General features: G+C 42.4%; 1 protein-coding gene across 1 annotated transcript in view; it reads left to right on the plus strand.

The window, feature by feature from the left end:
• LOC126336800 (uncharacterized) overlaps positions 1-22774 on the plus strand; it is a 347186-nt gene that overhangs the window by 265834 nt on the left and 58578 nt on the right. The window contains exon 5 of the mRNA XM_050000834.1: positions 8815-8930. Coding sequence (XP_049856791.1) covers positions 8815-8930 — 116 coding nt within the window. The remainder of the gene's footprint in view (positions 1-8814; positions 8931-22774) is intronic.

A 22774-nucleotide genomic window follows, 5' to 3' on the forward strand; every position in this document is an offset into this window, starting at 1 on the left:
ATTTTGAAAAGGGGTTTATAGTAGCATGTGATGCATCGAATCAAGCATTAGGGTGCGTTCTTAGTCAGGAAATTGATGGGAAAGAAGATCCTGTAACCTATGCATCTAGGCAGTTGAATGCAGCAGAGAGGAATTACTCAACAACAGATAGGAAGATGCTTAGTGTAATCTATGGAATCACGTATTTTAAATGTTATTTATGTGCGAGAAGATTTTGGGTAGTGACATCATGCTGCATTGAAGTGGTTGTTGGGGTTGAAAGATCCGTCCACTAGACTCGCAAGGTGCGCTGTGAGGCTTAGTGAATTCGACTACAAGGTGGTGCACAAACCTGGGAAGAAGCACGGTAATGTGGATCCACTGAGTAGAAAGGTGGCAAAAGTACAGGTCATAGGTTGTGACCTACCAGTATGGGAAGAATTACAGGACGCTGACAACGATTGTAAATTGTTTTGGACGCAGCCACAATTTAACATGTACGACAGTCTTCTGCTCAGGGAAACGAAGTTAGGACCAAGGGTAGTAGTGCCAGCGAAACTGAGAGATGAAGTTTTAAAGGAAGCACATGATCACGTGTTGTCTGGTCATGGCAGGTGTAAAGCTACGAATAGGAGAGTGGTGGAGAGGTATTGGTGGAGAGGTAGGAAAGTGGGTGGATCAGTATGTCAAGAATTGTATACCATGTGCACAGAGAGCAGATTTGAGTCGGAAACAGGCACAGCTACAACGATTGCCATAAGCGACATGTCCATTTTCTATGTTGGGAATTGATGTCTTAGGACCTTATAGTCGAACACCGTCATGGAACAGATTCGTTCTGACAGTAACGGACCATTTTTCGAGGTATGCGGAGATGTTGGCTATGCCAAATAAACAGACAGCAATGGTCGTGCAAGCATTTGTAAATAACTGTATTTTGAAATTTGGTGTACCAGAGACAATAATTACTGACAAAGGGACCATCTTCATGTCGGATTTAATGAAGGAACTGTGAAAATCGTTGAATGTAAAGAAGTTGAGGACGAGCGCTTCACATCCACAGGAAGGACAGAACGGGTACACAGAACACTTGGGAAGATGCTGAGTTGTTATGTGGCTTCTCATCACCATCTGTGGAACGAGTATTTGAAGCATATTGTATGTGCTTACAATGCAAAAGTCCATACCAAAACCAGTTTGTCTCTAAATGAGATAGTGTATGGGCGAAAAATGCTGTCACCATTCAATTTAGTGAAGCTACAGAAAGGAAGGACCAAAGAATCTGTACGTCAATTCGTGAGAACGATTCAGGATGTTTGGAAACGGGTACAAAAGGCGAATACAAAGGCTTTGGAAAGGCAGGAAGGCGCAGTGAAGCGGAAATGAAGTTTATCATAGTATAGAGTAGGGCAATGGGTAATGCTGTCCAGCTCCTATACGAAAAAAGGGAAAACTAAGAAGTTCGTCATGAGGTATCAAGGGCTATACCAAGTAGTAGAAGCCCGCATCTCGTGGTCGTGCGGTAGCGTTCTCGCTTCCCGCGCCCGGGTTCCCGGTTTCGATTCCCGGCGGGGTCAGGGATTTTCTCTGCCTCGTGATGGCTGGGTGTTATGTGTTGTCCTTAGGTTAGTTAGGTTTAAGAAGTTCTAAGTTCTAGGGGACTGATGACCATGTTGAGTCCCATAGTGCTCAGAGCCATTTGAACCAAGTAGTAGAAACCACATTTCCCGTTAATGTTAAACTTCAGCTGCCAGCTAAAAAGTACACACTGGGCGGTTGCGGCCATTTAAGGGTTGTCCCGATGTGATTCCAGGCAAGTCACAGGAAGGAATGTCCGCCCCCGGTAGCTGAGTGATCAGTGCGACGGACTGTCATGTGTTTTCGACTGTTGTGAGCCTGCTAGGGACAGTAGTATTTTTGAAGAGGGAGAAAGGGTGATGGTGATCCCTGTCCTCAGGTCACTGAAAAGGGGAGGATTGAGCAAGTTGGTAGGCAAAAAACTGATGAGGTATTGTGGATCACGGCATTTAACAGCTGGTATGCCGAGATGACAAGGGAGGAATTACGTAGCTGCCGTAGAGGGAGGGAAACAGTATGTCCAGCCAGGGTGATAAGCACCAATTTGGACACATGCACAGTGCACTTATTTTTAGCCAGGGGGAAGAAATAGAGTGTCCAAGTGACATCATGGAGCCAAAATTGAGCTTGTAACAGGTCGAGATGCATTGGATCTTCTCCACCTACGAAAAATTAATGGTAGTATCAAATTGTTTTGAGCAGGGAGTATTTGCTGAAGCGAAACTTACAGAGCTCGAGGGGAACAGAATTTTAATGAATGGAACTGCGTGTAACATAGTAGGACCAACCTCCCGTAAGCCAGTTAGTTTCAGAGCAAGAGGGGCGCATATCAGCCGAACAGCTTGTGCAGCATGTCGCTCAATATAGGCAAAGGCAACGACAAGTAACGATGGTTTTGAGCACTTTTGTGCCAAGTGCCATTGCAGCCTCAACTTTGTTTTGTGTTGTTTTAATTCCAATCAGGCAGAGAGCCAGTTCCTAGAGAGAACCGACAATAGTCCAAATCCCAGTGGATTCGATATCGAGGGTGTAAGATGGGTAGGTAAGGAGTTGATCAAGCATTAAGTGGAGTGGTCATCCAATAAGGAATTTTTATATTTTGTGTCATGTCATGTGTTTTAAGATGACTAGACCACATCTGTTTTCCAATAGTAGCAGTAAACATCTCATAAGTATATGCTGACCCAAACAAGTTTAAGAGTAGCTAGAGGTCGACCCAGGGACCAGGTCTTTCCAAAGGGGGAAAAGGTTAACATTGGTGCAGTATTTTGGAGCGCACAAGTTACAGCTAGGCGCGGGCCTGTTGACAGTAAGTTACACTACCTTAGGTTGTGAAGTAGAATTGAGGCCTCAGGGCTGTAGACCCGTTGAAAAGAGTAAACGCAGCGGTTGGCATGGCTCAAATTACAGGCAGAAGGGGCCCACTGGCTCAACCCAGGTGTTAGGAGTACATGACTCGGAGTGGTGGGTTAGCAAAACAGAGGTGCACAGCCACGTATAAATAGGCGCCGGTTCACTAACAAGCCATTCAAGCGTGACAGCTCTCCTGGGTGGCGGGGCGTGTCACACCACTGGCTACACACAGCAGCAGGTGGGGTGACATCATTCCAGTCCACAGCAGGTCACTGGTTCGACTTTCTGAGGCCAACGTGGGGTCCGCGGCTAGCCAGCGGCAGGCGACACCACGGCTTGCTACTGAAGGCAGTCTTGTTGGCTCCCAACACACACCGGAGGCATCTCGAGGCAAGGGCCACAGATTCGGACGCCAGATTGCGGGCGCTTGTGATTGCCACTATCTTAGCTACGCTACTGAGGAAGCACGCCGCTGGTCACTGAGGCAACCGGGATGGAGACCGCTGAGTCAACTGCTGGCGCAGCCTGACGTCATTACAACTCCGCGGCCGTACAAGGCCGACACACAGCAGGGCATTGCACGGGTCGGTGAGGTAGCCATTCCACGCCAGTCCATTTCGCAGACAGGGAAGTGGTGTCCTCAGCATTGCGGGACCCGGTAACACAGACTGAGAGGAACGGGGGTACTGTAGCTGAAAATAATAAATCACTTGGGAACCTGGACAAGTTTTAATATGGTGCATCCTGACAGTTTCCATCAACATCCAACTTCTATCTACAGTGTCATCACTTTGAACCAGAGTCAAAACGACAAAGCATCCAGTGGAACATCCAGGGTCACCATCACCAAAAAAAGCCAAGACCATCCACAGGAGTGCAGGAAAGGTTACACTGACGTTCTTCTTTGGCCAAGATGGCCCCCTTCTGATTCACATCCTGTAGCACGAGATGACAGTGAATGCACAGCGTTACTTGTAAACCTTAACCACCCTTCACCAAACGATCAAATCAGAACGACCTGGAAATCTCACCAGTGGGGTCATTCTGCTCCACGACAATGCAAACCCTCATACAGTGAACACAGTCGTGGCACTCCTGCAGAAATTCAAATGGGAGGTTCTTGGCCACCCTTCATACAGTCCGGACCTCTCTCCCTATTATTATGCTATTTTTTGGTCCCCTTAAAAAGGCTCTGAGGGGCAAATGATTCACCTTGGACGACGACGTCCAGCTGTACATACGGAACTGGTTAACATCCCAGTCCCAGGAATTTTATGAGACAGCCATTCATTGCCTGTGTCATAGTGGGACAAGTGTCTCAACAGCCAGGGTCAATACTTCTAACATATAGGAACTGGTTTCTGTAATTATGCCTCCAGCTCGTTTTTTTAACACTCTTTATAGGAAAAAAAACAAGGCTCAATAGAAAACGTTGGCTACAGCGAAACACACTGATTGTTATTGACAGTCTCACATCAAGTGATCAGGCCCTGAGGACCGTGCCCGTCTTCCACTGGGTTCTATTTCTTGCCATCAGCCTCCAATCACCCTCTGTGCCAGTATGCAGCAAGTCCTCATGTATTCCATCTCTTCAACTTTCCTTTAGCCTGCCAAGCGGTATTCTTCCTCGTGGGGTAAAATAAAAGCCTTGGATTTCATAGTGCATCAGCTTTTAACCATTTGGGCGGCATGCTCAATCCATACAAGCCATTTGATTCTCATCAGGACTACAATATTTTGTCTGTCGTAGATATCATCTAACCCACAGTTATATTGGATCCTCCATTCCTCAATGATCTCATCTTGTACCACACCATAGATCTTCCTTAAGACTTTCCTCGAGAACGACAAGATTGTTGAAGTCTTTTTTTCTGGACACTCCAAGTTTCGCAACTATAAGCCCTACGCGTTGGATCAGTGTTTTACATTGCTGGAGCTCGAAATTCCTTTAAAGACTGCGAGATTTACAAAGACTGATTCAGACTAAAGTATGATCGCTTTTGCGGATTGAACAATATCGTTGAGATGTCATCTTCTTGCCTGAACCCCATATTTATTTTAAAGCTCTCCGTGACTTAAGCTCCGATCTTCACTTGGCCTTTTGAATCAGCGACACAAACTCGAACCAAGCCGACGAGTTTTTTGGATATTCGTAACACGATTAAGCAGGCAGTTCATAAGGCTCTCCTGGTGAAAGCAGGCATATGCTTTTCTAGAAGATCTTCGCAATATTTCTACATCTTCTCGGTGAGCTGTCGCAGTAATTTGATGTCGTCGCAGTCCATCGACGCTTTCGAAAATCATCCAGATACTCACCAGTCACTTCTGCAAACGGCTGGATTCTAACCAGTATGGATAAGATCTTACAGCACACATTCCGGATGATGAGTCCTTTATAGCTGATGCAGTTCATTTTGTCACTTTTGTTGATTATAGGGCAGATGTCTGCTGTTTTCCTATCTTATAGGATCTCCTCCACAATCCCGAGCATCTTGATATGTTGGTGAATTCACTTGCTTAGTCTCTCCCTTTCACCATGGATCACTTCCACAGGGAAGCTGTCTTCCCGAACATTTTGTTAAGACAGTTGTCAACAACGCAAATGTGTTTCACAATACTCATAACACAAAGTTATGTTTGGTTCTTTTATTGTATTACCGTTTTCGCTACCAAATGATGGTTTGTAGCGGAAACCGGCAGTACAATAAAAGAACCGAATACAGCTTTGTGTTGTCAATTTTGTGAAAAATCCATCTTCTCCTGGGATTTTGTTCTTCTTCAGCTTCATTATCCGATTCTTCATTTCATCCATTGCAGATGGTGGATAATTTAAATCTACCAAATATTGTTTCCATCTTTCATCAATGTTGAACTCAATGTAGATTACAGTCCTCTCATTATCTTTCACGATCTTTTGGTTGCTCTGGTATGCCTCTTTGAAGAAGTTAACATTATGATACATCTTTTGAGTCTCCTTTCGCAATAAATCTTGAAGATCCGGTTCTATCTTTCCTTTGACGTACATTATCTTTCTTCTCCTTATGTTTGCTTCTGTAGTTCTCCATACTTCTTCGAACTTTGTTCTGCCTTGTGTAGAATTTGCGCCTCGTGGCCACCTCTCCTTGGTTTCTCGTCTCTCGGCTGATTGCTTAAAGCTTTTGTCCCCAGCCAAATATTGTTGTCCCTGTTGTGCTTCTTGATGACTACATATGGACCTCATTTACAGAATTCCTCACTTCTTTCAATAGTTCTTCTGCATTCTTTTGTGGATGCTTATACTGTAGAATTTCAAAACGATTTCTGAGCTACAATTCATATTTCCTTGTATTTGAGCGTATTGATGTGGCAGTGTACTACTTTTTAAGATAGATTTGGACTCTGGCTTTGGGTTGTACTTGTAGTCAGCTGTTTATTAGGATATGGTCGGTCCAGCGTGCTTCACCCCGTGCTGTCTTTACATCCATCCCCCAGTTTTTTTTTTTTTTGCGTTGTTGTCAATGACAATGTGACCAATCTGTTTAATTGTTTTACCGTCTGGTAACACCCAAGTTCCTTTGTGTATATGCTTCCATTGGAAACCTGTGCTGCCGATGATCATCCCTTTCGATGTTGCGAAGGTGAAGAAGCTGATGCATTGTCGTTGCTGAGTTCATGTAAACTGTGTCTTCAAGCTGTTGAATGGAATAGGCCTTCTCCTCACACCTTTGCATTCGCAACGGCCTTTAGGACTTTATAATTGCTATTCAGAATTACGTTCACCATTACTTCAAACAGGATTCGTCTTTCAGTTGGGTTGTGCTTTCTTCTGTCGACACATAGCAGTTCACAAGTGATATTGTATATCTTTTAGTGTCTATTGTTAACACTGGTATCCAGTGGGTCACTGATGAAAACCCAGATATATTAGCAGCTACTGCCTTACTCACACACAATATCATACCTAATTTGTGTCCAGAAGTACAGCTTCCATTAAACACTGTACACTTGTCGAGGTCAAGGGTAGCAGCATTCTCCCATCTAACTTGCTCTAAAGCAGCTAAATCCATCCTGTATCTTTCGACCCTCTTGACTATACCGACTGAGGCTCTTGTTTTATATGACTTACGAGTATTCTATGGTCCAAATCATATACCTCGTTCTTTTGCTTTACGTTTATTTTGTATTATGAAAAATATTTTTGTATTATGAAAAATAAGAGCAAAGTAAATAGTCACAATACTAAAAGAAACGATGATCTTCACTATTCTGTTTTAAATCTGCCTTTAGCACAGAAAGGAACGAATTATGCTGCCACGAAAATCTTTGGTCATTTGACAAATAGCATTAAAAGTCTGACAGATAACCAACCAACATTTAAAAACAAATTAAAAGAATTTCTGAATGACAAATATTTCTACTCAATAGATGAATTTCTAGACATGTAGTAGTAATTGCAAAAAAAAAAATGAATTATTTCGTGTAAAGAAAACATATGTTAAAGTGACACGTCCCACATCATTACAGAATGTTGTTTCATGATCTATGGAACAAGTACTAATGTATGTATGTATGTATATGAAGGTGTTTAGCTTTTTCTGTACTGTGTTGTATGATATGACATTTGTAGTCTTGTTTCTTCAGAATGTTCCAGAACCTGTGAACGTTTTATTGCTGCATGTCAGTTTATGCCACTGTTCCTTGTAAGGTGTTTCTGGTACCCAATGTTTGTCCTGTATTAGTGTTCCTGGATCTTTGTTGTTGATGGTAATTTGTTCTTAGTTTGTTGTTTTTATATTTGGTGCTTTAATTTTATTGCTCAGTTTGTTTATTATTTGTGTGTTGTGCCCATTCTCTCTCGCTATCTGGTGGATCACATTTAGTTCCTGTGTGTAACTGATTTTGTCCTGTGGGGTTATGTTAAGCTTGTGTATCATGTACCTGAAACTTGAAAGTTTGTTTGTCTGTGGGTGACTAGAATGGTTGTGAATGGTTGTGCTTGTGGCTGTGGGCTTCCTGAATATCCCAAAAGTATGTTTTATGCTTAGTATGGTAGTGTCTAGGAAATTGTGTTTCACGCCTACTTCTGTCTCAGTGATGAATTTTATTCTAGGGTGAACTACCTCTACACCACTATGTAGTTGTTTTACCAAGGTGCCTGCTTGATCTACCAAACAAATGATGTCACTCACATAACGGTACAAGTATATAACCTTGTATTGTTTTGGCTGCATAATTTCATTGAATATTTTGTTTTCTATGTGGTTCAGAAAAGAAAAGGATATAGAATACAAATTTAGAATAAAAGTTTGGTGCAGCATTCAAAATGAAGTTGACATAAATATGATGTTGATGGGTGCACAAGTGTAGCACTTCAAGGCAGATGTAAAATCGAAATTCTTCTTGGCATGCATAACAACAGAGTGGCTGTATGCTGTAGTTTTTCAAGCAATTTACCCCTCGGACATTGTGGTTAACAACAGTAATCATGGATAAATTAATGAATGTGGTTTTCAGATGTATATGTTTCACTTTTGTCATTAGAGCCGTATGTCTGCCGCACCCTAATCACGATTACGACCAAATTATTCATGATTTCTCTTAAATAAGTCAGTAGACAACATTAAATACTGCCTCCACAGAATAGTCTTCACCGGTAATGAATTACTTACCAGTACTGTAAGTATTAATGTAATAAGTATGCGTTGATGTTTTGTGGTAGTGCATAAATGAAAAGGAACTGAAATACTAGTTTTGTAGCTACGCTTCATAAAGCTGACGCACATCTGATTGTCCATTTCAGAGACATGTGAAAGGGAAAGAATATAAGTTAAGATATTAAAGAAAATTCATTTGTGGACATTGCACCACTGTCGCTAACACACTAACAGAAATTGTAACTAGCGGATTGCTGCCTTTTGCTTTCAGAGGGAGCGTCTACGATTGTACAACGTCAGCTCAGATTTTAGCTGCTGCTACCGCCGATTCTGGCGGCCTGATGGCGACCCCAAACATTATTCACACGGCGTCGACGATGCAATTCAGTGAGTACCCTATACCCACAGTCGTACGTTCTCTGGCAGACACTACTCAGTTATCATAATTCGATTTATTTCGATTTGTTATCCCTCTTAATCATTTCCTATATATGGGAACAATGGAACGTGAGCCAAGTTATTTCTCGAAGAGAATCCTGTGACAACATGTTCAGTATATGGTAAAAGTTCATAGCAATTGCATTACAACGAACAAACTTTTAAATTTTCTACAATGCAGTGTGTCAGCCACAATAAATACACTCAGGGCTAGAAAAAACAGAACAGCTTGAACGACTAGATATCGGATGTTAATATTCATAGAATATATACATTAGTATGTTCTGCAGAAATGATTAGCATTTCAGTCACCTCAGTTCAGCATGTGTCCTGTTGCCTTGCAGGCACAGGGTCGGCCATGGGTCCTGATAACTTGCTCCATCGTGATGACATCAAAGCGTATACAGCGTGAATGGCGTGCTGTGGCATAGTCATGAATACTGCATTCACCTGGTTCCAAAATTCGTCTGTGTTGGTTGGCATTGAGACACAGTGCTGCACCCATCGTTTCAACATACCCCACACATTTTCGATTGGCGACAAGTTCAAAAACTGGTTCAAATGGCTCTGAGCATTATGAGACTTAACATCTATGGTCATCACCCCCTAGAACTTAGAACTACTTAACTAACTAACCTAAGGACATCACACAACACCCAGTCATCACGAGTAGCGACAAGTCTGGTGATCTGGTGGACCAGATAAAAATCTGACATTTTGTGACAGCAAGAAGGCATGTGGTCGTGCAGCAACGGAGCAACACGTGGTCGTGCATTGTCTTGCTGAAAAATGGCGTCAAGGGCGTTGTGCAGGAAGGGTATGTCTAAGGGGCGCTGGACGCCATTCACGTAGGTAATATTGTTCGCAGTGTCCTGAATAAGCACCAACTCTGCCTTGTGGTTGTACGCAATAGCAACCCGCACCATAAGGCCTTGACTTGGCGCTATACAGGGTGAAGAGTATTTAAACTGACAAATTCTGGGAGGTTGTAGGGGGCATCAAAACAAATATTTTTCCTGATGTCATTTTTTCCTATGAGGATTATTTAAATCGATGGAGGCCGTATTACGATCTGCAGTTGTTAGAGGGCGTATGTCGCTCTTCAGTTGTTAGAGGGCGTATGTCGCTCTTCAGCTGTAGGCAACTGCTGTCCACCAGTATGGTAGTGCACTGTCTCTGTTTACTAATGGAGCGATACACCTTGGGTGAGTACACTGATATGGTTGGTTCGTACTACGTAGCGCACAACGGACGAGCTGCACAGTGGGTTTATCAACAATAATATCCTAATCGCCGTATCCCGCATCATACGACCTTTGCTGCTGTTAACCAACGTCTGCGTGAGATTAGGTCATTTAGCAAATTACCTGAACAGGGACGCCGTCGCACTGTAAGAACGCTGCAATTTGAGGAAGATGTCTTGCAGCATGTGGAGCGGGATCCTTCAGTCAGTACTCGTGCAATTGCACGTAACATGGGGACGAATCAGACGAATGTAAGAACAGTCTTTCGAGAGCAATTGTTACGTCCATTTCACTTACAGCGTGTCCACAACCTGGAACCAGTTGATTATCCACCCAGAGCATAGTTTTCGCAGTGGTACCTGGAACAATGTGAAATGCATCCTACATTTCCATCCTCTGTGTTGTTTACCGATGAAGCAACGTTCGGGCGTGATAGAGTCTTCAACATGCACAATTCGCATGTTTGGAGTGGGGATAACCCACATGCCATAGTTACTAGCGCTCATCAAGTGCGGTTCTTCGTTAATGTGTGGGTCGGTGTTGTTGAGGACTGTTTAATTGGGCCGTATCTGCAACCTAGGCCATTAAATGGCAGGCACTATTACAATTTTCTCGCCAGAGCACTGCCAAAATTGCTGGAAGACGTCCTGCTCCATACATGACACCGCATGTGGTTCCTAAATGACGGGGCGCCGGCGCTTTTGAGTCGTCGTGTGCGTCGATTCCTGGTCAGACGGTTCCCACGAAAGTGGATAGACAGAGGTGGTCCACTACTATGGCCTGCTCGATCCCCAGATATGTCCCCTCTGGACTTTTTTGTGTGGGGAGGGATGCACAACCTTGTTTACGTAACTCCTGTTTGCCACAGAAGAGGATCTGGTTACCCGGATAGTAGCAGCAGCAGTAATAATTCAGGATACACCTGGGGTTTTTCCCCGTGTCAGACAGAACATGATCTGATGGTGTAACCTTTGTTTATGTGTCAATGGAGGCATTTTTGAAAATCTACTGTAACTGAAATTAGTTTGAGTTAATGTGTTGGGTGTTGGTCATAAAAAAAATGGAAAAGTGTTTGTTGGTTTAATTAATTTGCCGCCAGAGAAATCTTCCACTACTGCTTTAAATACTCCTCATAGGAAAATATGACGTTAGTGAAAAATATTTGTTTTGATGTCCCTTACAACCTCCCAGAGATTGTCGGTTTAAACCCTGTATGTCGTGTGTGAATGCAGACACTGTGATTCTGTTCCTTCCTATTTGCGTCGGATCAAAATGTGGCCGTCATTTCAAACAAACAGAAGGTATATACCTATAAAAACAGTATCTGAAGTGATTCATGTCCCCCAGTGACATCGTTCCGTACACCATTGACATCTAGCATGTTCCTGCACATTCGTCAAAGGAAAGTGGAGAAGTGACTACATGTACATAACCCATGCAATAATAAACTGCGACAGACTGACACCCCTGATAGTGTTCGATATGTTACACTGTTTCACTGTTGCGCCAGAGCCGAGGAGGATGCAGATCTGTCCTGCAATGCCACTCAGATGAGCGTCGATCATCTCAGAGGAGTGGTCTAGGTGGTGTGACCTGACCCATCTCATGGTGTTTTCGGTCTTCTGTGATCCATTCTCCACATACCTATTGCTCGGCTGAAACATTTCACTCCACATGATCAGCAATTTCCCAGGTGGATGCATCACATTCTCTAATGCATATAACGTGCCCTCTTTCAGACTCACTGATTTGATAGTACGGTTTGTGCATACACCTGTGGGACATCCTGCATATCTGCTCAAGTCACACTAACCCATTACCTTTCGTTTATAGCAGGAACGAGAGCCACCAACATATTTTACTGGCAGGTGGTGTTGCGCTGTGATATCAATGTTGACCTTGAAGACACGGCCTGACATGCTTCAAATAGTAATCCTTTCTGCAGAACGTTCTACTGTACAAGTCAGTAGTAGGGCAAGAAGAGCATAAATGCAGTTTGTTAGAGTGGGTTGCCTACATCAGGGGCAAACCTATTGTTCTCCTTTGATTGACAGATCCTTAACCTGTGAATTATGACCTCCTGGAATAATCGTTCCCTTTGATTGATAGGTCCTTAACCTATTGCTACCCCACCCCTACCCATACCCCTCCTCCTCCCAACCCCTCAGGACACCTCCAACTCTCCCCCTCATTAAAGCACACATTTGATATTTATTTTATTGACTACTTTATTAAATTGATCAATTAATTAACCTCTCCCCTCTGGTAACACCCTCATCAATCCTACTCTCCCGTCTCCTCGTCTCATACTTGGAAATTGGTAGCTCTGTAGTGGAGAGGAAGGATTTTACGATAGGAAATTCAGTTACAAAGCAGAAAGTATACTGTTTATTTATAAAAAATTCAGTTTGCAGGGGTTCGATCTTTCTTGCTCATCATTCTCTGCTGTTGGCAAAGATGTAGGCCTTGTAAAATACATACCAAAGAAATAATTAAATCGATCGCTTTTCTTTTTATCCCGATCGCATAAGGAATAATTTCATGAAACACCTATTACACATAATTTGTGTTAAAAATCTTTCTATCGCGAAGCATGCGCCATCCACTGGCCCACATAGAACGTCATCTGTGCTAGCTGCTTGGAATCGGAATATACAGGGGGCCCCCACGAAACAACCTGTCCATCAATGGCTGTGCCATGCGCCGATGTCCGAGAGGTGGCTGCTCAGACTCCTTAACAACAGACCGGATGTCAGGCTAATCCTGGAACAGAAGAACCCAAGAAATTCCCGTCGAAACACGTGTTCTCTCTCTATTTCACCGAACCACAAATAAACCAGCATTCCAATGTAAATTAAGTCTGTACATATCGAAATTAAAGCACCTAGTGTGCTTTTCTATCAAATTGTTACTGTTGATCTCAAGAACTACTGTGGGGATTTTGATACGGTTTTCACTAAAAGCTAGACAGATTCAAGAGGAAGGTTTGTGTAGCCTATATCAGTATATAGGTATTACAAGCTAGTCGTCACACCGTAGATACCTAGTGTTAACGATGCGAAGCGAGGGCGGTCGCTAGTAAATGAAAAAGCAAGCAAACATAACAGTGGAAGAGCATTATTTATTAATAGAAGGACGCTAAAAGTAGGCTTTCTTCCTACACTGTGAAACAATAATGGTCTCGAAGTGCTTGAAAGAGGGTGTCTTTGCTGACAAATTGAAGGTGCGAACCCGTGCCCGGGAACGTCATCCAGCTACACCACAGAGCGTGGAAACCACAGGCTGCTACCCAAGTTGCAAGGGCAGAGAAAGCGATTCAAGTGGTGATGCTGTACTAGCGGCCTCTACGGTGAAACCCATCGCATCAATTTCTGATTCCAGTCTGTGAGAACACGTCACGTCTGTCGGCGAAATGACTGTGTCACGCCAAGCGTTGATCTCGAGGTTTCGACGCTCTGTTGCGCCTTTGAGTGATGCTTCTAACATATAATAATGAAGCATTATTGAAAATGTTACCACACAGAAATCTGAGTTTTTTATGTTTATAAAGATCGGACCTGAAATATCAATTTTCCAAAGTACTTCGATGAAATTCTCAAATTCTCAAGAAAATCGACTTTGAAGTTATCCGAGCGTCTTTTATACCCTAGAATCAGGTCATTTTTCTCTACAGACAACGTGGCTCTGTGTCAGAATGTTCGCCTAAAGTGCGGGTGGCCTGGCTTTGCATCCTAACCTCTTCAAATAATTAAACGAACGTGCATGACTCATGAGTATTTCCGTTAAAATACATAAGAATGGAGAAGATTGTAATGCTTTGTTCGTATCAATCTTTATTAAGACGAGCGACTGAGAAATTCTGTTTTCATTGAAACTGGATTTTTGTGTGCGACTGAAATTGAATACAAGGGGACATCCAGTTTCCATAATAATTACAATGAGACAGGTGATCATTAGCATATGTTTGATGAATTTTATAATTAAATGACAGATATTCGAAATGGGCGAGGAAACAGCGATCCAGCGATTACGTCTCGAGCGCTCATTATTAGTTTTCCATGTTTATGTATCTTAAGCTTAACGAGTCTGCTCGTAGAACATCACATCACCATTGTTTAAAAATTTTCATTGATTTGGAATCGAACCTTTTTTTTCTTACAACTTAAACTTTATTTCTTATAAGAGTACAATAATAACAAAGTGAAATGGGATGTGGATTACATTAATTAACAATTTTTCGTTTCGTATTTATTTATTTATTTATTTATGCATTTATTTTACCTGGCAAGATTAGGGCCTTCAGGCCCTCTCTTACACCTAACCAGGCATACTCAGATTGAACGAGTTACAGTTTCTACATAACATTAAAGCCTATTATGCAGTATTGATGTTAAAGAAAAAAATAGATATTGTAACAGTAGTACAATGATAATTATAACAATAAAAAATAATTATAACAATCAATAATAATAATAATAATAATGACTATGTATATGAAAGTAAACATACTTTCCTTTTCTGAATGTCAGTCCCATTGTTAGTTGGGAATTTTCTCGTTATGTTCTTGCAGCTTGTGAGTTATTCTCATCGAGCACAGACATAAGACGATAGAATGGGGTGAAAGAGATATATAAGAGGTAGATAGGTTAGAGGAAGAGAAATAGAACGGTGAAATTCGAAGCTGTGATGGAGAGGAGAAAGAAAGAGATGGGAGGGGCACAACAGTGGTGGCTGTACCGTCCCCAATATGTAAGTTTTGAGTTCCCTCTTGAATGTTGAGTAGTTCTGGATAAGACGCAGATCAAAGGGGAGTGCGTTCCATAGTCGTATGGCTCAGATGGAGAATGACACGGAGAAAGATTTTGTGTTATGTAACGGTACAGCCAAGATGATAGACGTATCCGATCTGGTGTTGCGATTGTGGAATGATGATAGGTGTTTAATGTGAGAAGATAAGTATTGGGGGCACCAGTGGCTAAGAAATCGATGAAGTAAGCACATCGTGTGGAGATCGCGTGCCTTATGTGGGCGTATCCAACCTAGCTGGGAGTATGAAGGACTGATATGATCATACAACCGAATATTGCACACGTATCTAACGCAAGCATTCATCACTAGCTCGAGGCATCTAGAATTTTCACTATTTGTGCCGTGTTGAACTACATCGCAGTAGTAAAGATTAGGCAAGACTAGTGTTTGGACTAATTTTTGTTTAACATGGGTTGGAAATATTTTTCTAAATTTTTGAATTGCATGTAGGGAGGAGAGCGATTTCCGACAAGCTGTGACTGTTTGTTCTTCCCAGTTTAGGTGTTCATCCAAGATTATTCCAAGGTCTTTTACTGTTTTTTGGTATGGTAGTAGGGTACCATTGAGGAGTATTTTAGGGACTGTTTCGCGAAAGTACCGGCTGATTAACTTTGGATGAGATATAAGTATGACCTGGAATTTCTTGGGGGTTAGTTTCAGACCTAGGTTCTGTGCCCATCGGGAAACAGAGCAAAGATCTGCGTTCATACTCGCTACTGCACCAGCAATGTTTTTGGGGCTTGCACTTATGTACAGTTGGATGTCGTCGGCATAAAGATGGTAGTTGCAGGAGTGAATCACTGAAGAAATATCATTAATGTACAGTGAGAAGAGTAGTGGACCAAGGACGGAGCCTTGGGGAACTCCAGAGCGCACGCTTTTCCATGATTACTTTTCCGACCCACAAATGACTTGTTGACTTCTGTTTTTGAGGTAGCTGTCGAACCAGTGTATTGCGCTGTTTGAGAAATTCAGCTGTTTCATTTTAATTAGTAATATATCGAAGTCAACTGTGTCAAAAGCCTTGCTAAAGTCAAGCAGTGTTAGGATAGTAGCTTCACGTCTGTCCATAGCATGTTTAATGTCATCAGTTACTTTGATTAATGCGGTTGCTGTACTATGGTGCTTTCGAAAGCCTGACTGATATTCGTCATGGATGTTATGAGTTTTGAGGTAATCCATCAGCTGTTCATGGACGATGTACTCTAGGCCTTTAGAAATTGCAGGTAGTATGCTGATCGGCCAAGAGACAGGTTGAAGATGTCTGTGATAACTGGAATAATAGTGTCTACGTCGTTCTTAATCATGCCAATGCTCATTTCATCATTTCCTACTGCCTCGGAAGAGATTCTCATAATTGCCTTGTGTACTGTGCCTGTAGCGACATGTTTTAGGAAAAACTTGTCTCTCGAGAGATTGATATCTTCGGGCTGGTAATTTGTCGCTGCGTGGCAGTTTACAGCTGTTGAGAAGAAATCATTTAATTCTTCTGCAGACGCTTGATAAACAGCGTCAGATCTTCGCTTACCTATACCGAAACTGCGCAGCTTTTTCCACAGTGCAGCAGGTTTTGATATGCCGCATACGACAGAGCGGGCATGTCTGATTTTGGCATTTACGTTTGCCTTGTCGTAAGAGTTCGTGATGCATTTATTCTGGTTGCTCAAATTTTCCTTTTGTTTTTATCGTTCCTTGAGTCTTACTACAAAATACCTCTAAACCTGTTTGGTTGGGTGATTCCTTTTAAGAAAATTATTTGCTAAATTTAATGTCAATACTGATTATATTACTAAACAGAACAAATCAATTAGAACATCACATTAAATATGAAAAGAAAGCAATATTTTTTTAGACTAAGTTATAGGATAATTGGGCCGCGCGGAGTGGCCCGCGCGGTTTGAGGCGCCATGTCACGGATTGCACTGCCACTCCCGCCGGACGTTCGAGTCCTTCATCGGACATGGGTGTGTGTATTGTTCTCAGCGTAAATTAGTTTAGTTAGTTTAAGTAATATGTGAGTCTAGGAACCGATGACCTCAGCAGTTTGGTCCTTTAGGAGTTCAAACACATTTAGGTAATTGGAGAAAGAGAATATTTTATACCCGCATAGTATTAAAAACAGGAAGATTGTATTTTTTGTGGAGCACACGGAGACAAGATAATTAATAATAAGAAAGGGAAGAGACAACACATAGGTATAAAACAACAGGACCAATTTTAAGTTAACACAAACGAACATTGCGATGGTATGTTAGAGATAACAGTATGGGAAAATGGTTCAAAAAACAATGGGTCGTAGAAGACTCCAATATATCTAATCCAACCAATGAGATAAAAAACTACTGAAAAACACAATTTGATATTGAAAATATTATTGGAACACAAACATTTAATGAAACAAATGGGAGGCTGATTCTGGTCTGCTTTGGTTTCATAATCGCCGACACAAAAATTTTCCACACACTACACTGTAGTACTATCTTCTTGAGGTGTGAGCTGGACATGATCGTGGCTCTCCAAGACCCCTACGTGGTAAACAAGCACTCTCTCACAGAGCCAAGTTGCCCATAGAAACAAAATCGTTTCTTCTTAAGCTATTAAAGATGCTCAGAAAACTTCAAAGTAGATTTTCTCGAGAATTTTTAGAGCTGAGTGGCACTGCTTTGGGCAGCTGATATTGAGTTCTGTACTTCGCGTACCACCAGTATAAAAAAATTACAAAAATCCGATTGCTGCATGGTCTCCTTGTTAGACGAAAAGAGTATAGCAGTCTGTAGGGATAAAGAATAACTACTCCCCTAACATTATCAATCAAGCTTATGGTTGATTTATTTGTTATGTATTTAGCAGAGCTTACCTGTAAAAACCTGAGAGCAGAAAAGTGCTGCTGGAAGCCCAAGGAAGTTACATATCATCTTCACATTTTTGTGTTTACTCCCTCCAACGCCGCATGTCAATTCATTGGTCAGCAGATATCGGCAAAATATCGGAAGTTTTGGGTCAAATAGAATGCACTCTCAGAAAGAAGAAGAAGACGAAAAGAAGCCTTTCACCACGAAGAAATTATTCAAATGGGACGGAAATCTCTAGATACGATGTACACGTACAAACAAACAAATGTTACAGTTTCGGAAAACTGGGTGATTTATTCAAGAAGGAGAAATTCATAAAACGATCAAGTCAACAACGCGTTGCTCAGCCTCTGCCCCTTATGCAAGCACTTACTCGGCTGGGCAGTGACTGATAAGAGTTGCCGGGCGTCTACATAAGGCATATCTTGCCAAATTCTGTCCGATTGATGCTTTAGCTCGTCAAAATCCCGAGATGAATGGTGTTCTTGTGCATAATGCTGCAACGTTCTCAATTGGGGAAAGACGCAACGATCTTGGTGCCCCAGGTAGGATTTGGAAAATACGAAGACAAGCAGTAGAAACTCTCACCGTATGCGGGCGGACATTATCTTGCTGGAACGTTACCCCAGGATCGCTTGCCATGAAAGACAATCAAACGGGGCGTAGAATATCGCCGACGTACCTCTGTGCTGCTATGAAAACAAATGGCAACCCACACCATCACTCGTGGATGGCGGGTGACTGTCATGCTGGCATTCCACCGATGTTCGGGGCGTCCCCAGACCCATCTTCAGCCTGGAATCTCATTGATTGCGATAGAATGTCTTCAGTGATGAGTCCTGCTTCGAACTGAGCCCTGATGACCAGCGAAGACATATCTAGAGACGCGCCAGACAGCGATGGGATACCAACCAGACTGTCGCCCACCATATGGCCCTAAATACAGAAGTTATGGTCTCGGGTGCAATATCTTATCACAGCCGGATCCATTAGGTGTCACAGGCGCCACTCTTACAGCACACTGGTACGCCGACGATATTCTGTGCCCCTTTTTGTTGCCGCTCATGACAAGCCATCCTGGGCGCACATTTCAACTAGATAATCTCCGTCTGGACGTCGTAAGAGTTCTACTGCTTGTCTTCGTGCTTGCCTACTTTGGCCAACAAGTTCGCCGGATTTTTCCCGAATTAAGAATGTTTGGAGCATAATGAGCAGCGTCCTCCAACCATCCAGGGATTTTGACTATCCAGAGCGCCAAATGAACAGAATTTGGCACTATATCCCTCAGGATATTCTGTAGGTGGCAGGGGTAAAATACAGGGAGCGAAAGGCTATTTACAATTTGTACAGAAACCAGATGGCAGTTATAAGAGTCGAGGGGTATGAAAGGGGAGCAGTGGTTGGGATGGGAGTGAGACAGGGTTGTAGCCTCTCCGCGATGCTATTCAATCTGTATATTGAGCAAGCCGTAAAGGAAACAAAAGAAAAGTTTGGAGTAGGTATTAAAACCCATGAGAAGAAATAAAAACTTTGAGGTTCGCCGATAACATTGTAATTCTGTCATAGACAGCAAAGGACCTGGAAGATCAGCTGAACGGAATGGGCAGTGCCTTGAAAGGAGGATATAAGATGAACACCAACAAAAGCAAAACAAGGATAATGGAATGTAGTCGAATTATGTCGGGTGATGCGGAGGGAATTAGATTAGGAAATGAGACACTGGAGTTTTTCTATTTGGGGAGAAAAATAACTGATGATGGTCGAAGTAGAGAGGATATAAAATGTAGACAGTCAATGGCAAGGAAAGCGTTTCTGAAGAAGAGAAATTTGTTAATATCGAGTATAGATTTAAGTGTCAGGAATTCATTTCTGAAAGTATTTGTATGGAGTGTAGCCATGTATGGAAGTGAAATGTGGACGATAAACAGTGTAGACAAGAAGAGAATAGAAGCTTTCGAAATGTGGTGTTACAGAAGACTGCTCAAGATAAGGTGGATAGATCACTTAACTAATGAGGAGGTATTGAATAGAATTGGGGAGAAGATAAATTTGTGGCACAACTTGACTAGAAGAAGGAATCGGTTGATAGGACATATTCTGAGGCATCAAGGGATCACTAATTTAACATTGGAGGGCAGCGTGGAGGTTAAAATCGTAGAGGTAGACCAAGAGATGAATACACTAAGCAGATTGAGAAGGATGTAGGTTGAAGTGGGTACTGGGAGATGAAGAAGCTTGCACAGGATAGAGTAGCATGGAGAGCTGCATCAAACCAGTCTCAGGACTGAAGACCACAACAACATCCCTCAGGAGAACATCCAGCAACTCTATCAATGAATTCCAACCCGAACAACTGCTTACATAAAGGCCAGAGGTGAATCAGCGTGATATTGACTTGCTGAGTTTGATGTTTCCTTTCTTTTGAATAAATCATCCAAATTTTCTGAAACTGTAATGTTGTGTTTGTCTGTTTGTGTAGATCACATCCACCGATTTCCGCCCCATATAGATAATTCCTTCGTGGTGCCTCTCTTTTTTATTTATTTATGGTGTATGCTTCAGCTCCCGCTCACCGACCGACCTTTGAGGAAGGAAGGAAGGAAGGAAGGAAGGAAGGTGAGAGTTTAATGTCTAGTCGAAAGCGCTGTCATTAGAGAGGGAGCAGAAGCTCGGATTCTTTCAAGGATGGGGAAGGAAATCAGCTGCGCCCTTTTCAAAGGAACCATCCCAGTATTTGCCTGGAGCGTTTGAGGGTAATCACTGTCAACCTGAGTCTGGGTAAACGGACGCGTATTCGAACCTTCGTCCTTCCGAACGCCGAATGCGAGTCTAGTGTGCTGATCACTGCACTCTCGCTCGGTCCAAACTTCGAGATCCGACAGTACCGTAGCGGATCGGCAGTAAGAACTGCATTGTTGAACATGAGCGAGCTGTGTGAACCAAGTGCGCTGTTGGCATGTAAACTACGTTAGCGACAAACGTCCGTTTGTATATTCGTTTCTTTATGATGCTGCTTTATGACACTGCAGAAATGACAAGGTGAAAACAAATGGCCCGCGCTTACGTTCTCGAGCAGATGGAGAGGCTTCTTTTCGTAGGGAGAAGAACACGAGGGGGGGGGGGGGGGGGGGAGGGGACATAGACCCGTTCTCGTTAACGCTCGCAATACCAATGGGCTGGACGGGGATACATTTTGCCCACCTTTTGAAAATATTGCACTTGAGTCGGTTGATATGCATTTTAAAATTTTGAAAAAAAAGTTTATTGTTTTTAATGAATTCTTCTACCAGATTCCATAGATGTTTAGAATTTTTAAGGTAAGCTTAACCCAAAAATTTAAGTATAGGAAGTAGATGTTATTTGCACAGTGTATGTCGCATACAATATTTTCAGTTTCAGGATCACCCTTACACATCAGTATTTCTTTAAAAATTATGTTGTGGGTAAATGTCAACAACAATTAACGAAATTGGCATTTTTAAATTTTGTTGTGGACAGTCATAATGTAGGGTTGGTAGTATAAGCTACTGAAAATCCACTGATGTTGCAAAGAGTGCGCTAAAGGTTATTTTCAAGTTATGGACACTACTTACACATCACTACTAATTTCAAAAGCATGTTGTTAATTTAAGTGAACAACAACTAAAGATTTGGTTCTTTTTTAATTATTTTTGGGTGGGCATAAAGTGCATTTCCCCCCCAATCCCAAATAGTAAAACGCGTCGTGAAAAACGCGTTGGTTTTGCTTGTGATCATTCATAAATCGATCTTCCTATTTCATTTTTTTTTTTCGGTCGATTTTTGCGTTCCCTACATTACTTGGTGGGAGGCGTATTTTGGCTATCCCTTCAGTAGGACCAAGTCTATGCTGGATTTAAGTGATACCGTGGGTCGGTACACTTTATTAAACACTGTGTATGCAGACAGACAGACACAGACTAACAGTCAGAGAGACAGAGTGGTAGAGATAGAGAGAGAGAGAGAGAGAGAGAGAGAGAGAGAGAGAGAGAGAGAGAGAGAGAGAGAAACATTGTCAATGCCGTTCAACGAATAGTATTGCGTCGGAACTATGTTCTCTGATGGTTAGAAGTTTCACTTCCTGACAATACTGCTAAGCAGTATTGTGTGGCAACTCAGTATCGCACCGAGAGCATGGCGAGACTGTCGCCTGGCAGGGGTGCAGGTACTAAGAGGCGCACAAACTGATCAAGAAAGAAAGTTAATTGAGGAACTAACCTGAAAGGGTACGTGAGTTCTCCTACCCAAATATTCATGTAGTCTGCCTGCAAAGTGAGATGTTCATCTCAGCCCGAGACTAAACTCACGCTGTTGTTGTCTCAGTATCATTTGTGCAGTCCTATTTTGTCAAGTAACATCATAAACAAACGAGTACTACTGAACACGCCTTGTATCGCTAACCTGGTTTATATGGCAATAATGCACTTGTTTCGCACAGCTGCCGTCTGCAAAACTCACTCGTTTCCATCAGTGCAGTTCCGACTGCTACTGCGCTACGTAATAGCAGCATATGAAAGGTCGGCGACCGGGTATTAACGTAAATACGGTAATGGTGGTAGATTTCCGATTTTCGCCAATTACTGTAGCTGAGGGTCGGAGCGAGACCCTACTTGAGCGCTTCAATTTGATACAATAAAAAAGTGACGTGGAAAGCAGATCTCACTTACATCACTCCATTTCATTCGATTTTAATTTCGCATTGAGAAACGTCGCAAATGTAAGCTTTGCGTCTTACCTTGACAAATTTCCAGTACAGATATTGATGCTGCGGAGTAAATAAAATGGTTGATTTTAAGCTTGCAGTTGAAAGAGCTGATGAAGACAACTGACACGGCATCCCATTTCATCATTCTGAAGGCTTTCCGAAAGC

Source organism: Schistocerca gregaria, chromosome 2 (assembly GCF_023897955.1).
Source record: "Schistocerca gregaria isolate iqSchGreg1 chromosome 2, iqSchGreg1.2, whole genome shotgun sequence".
In the NCBI taxonomy this organism is placed as follows: domain Eukaryota; kingdom Metazoa; phylum Arthropoda; class Insecta; order Orthoptera; family Acrididae; genus Schistocerca; species Schistocerca gregaria.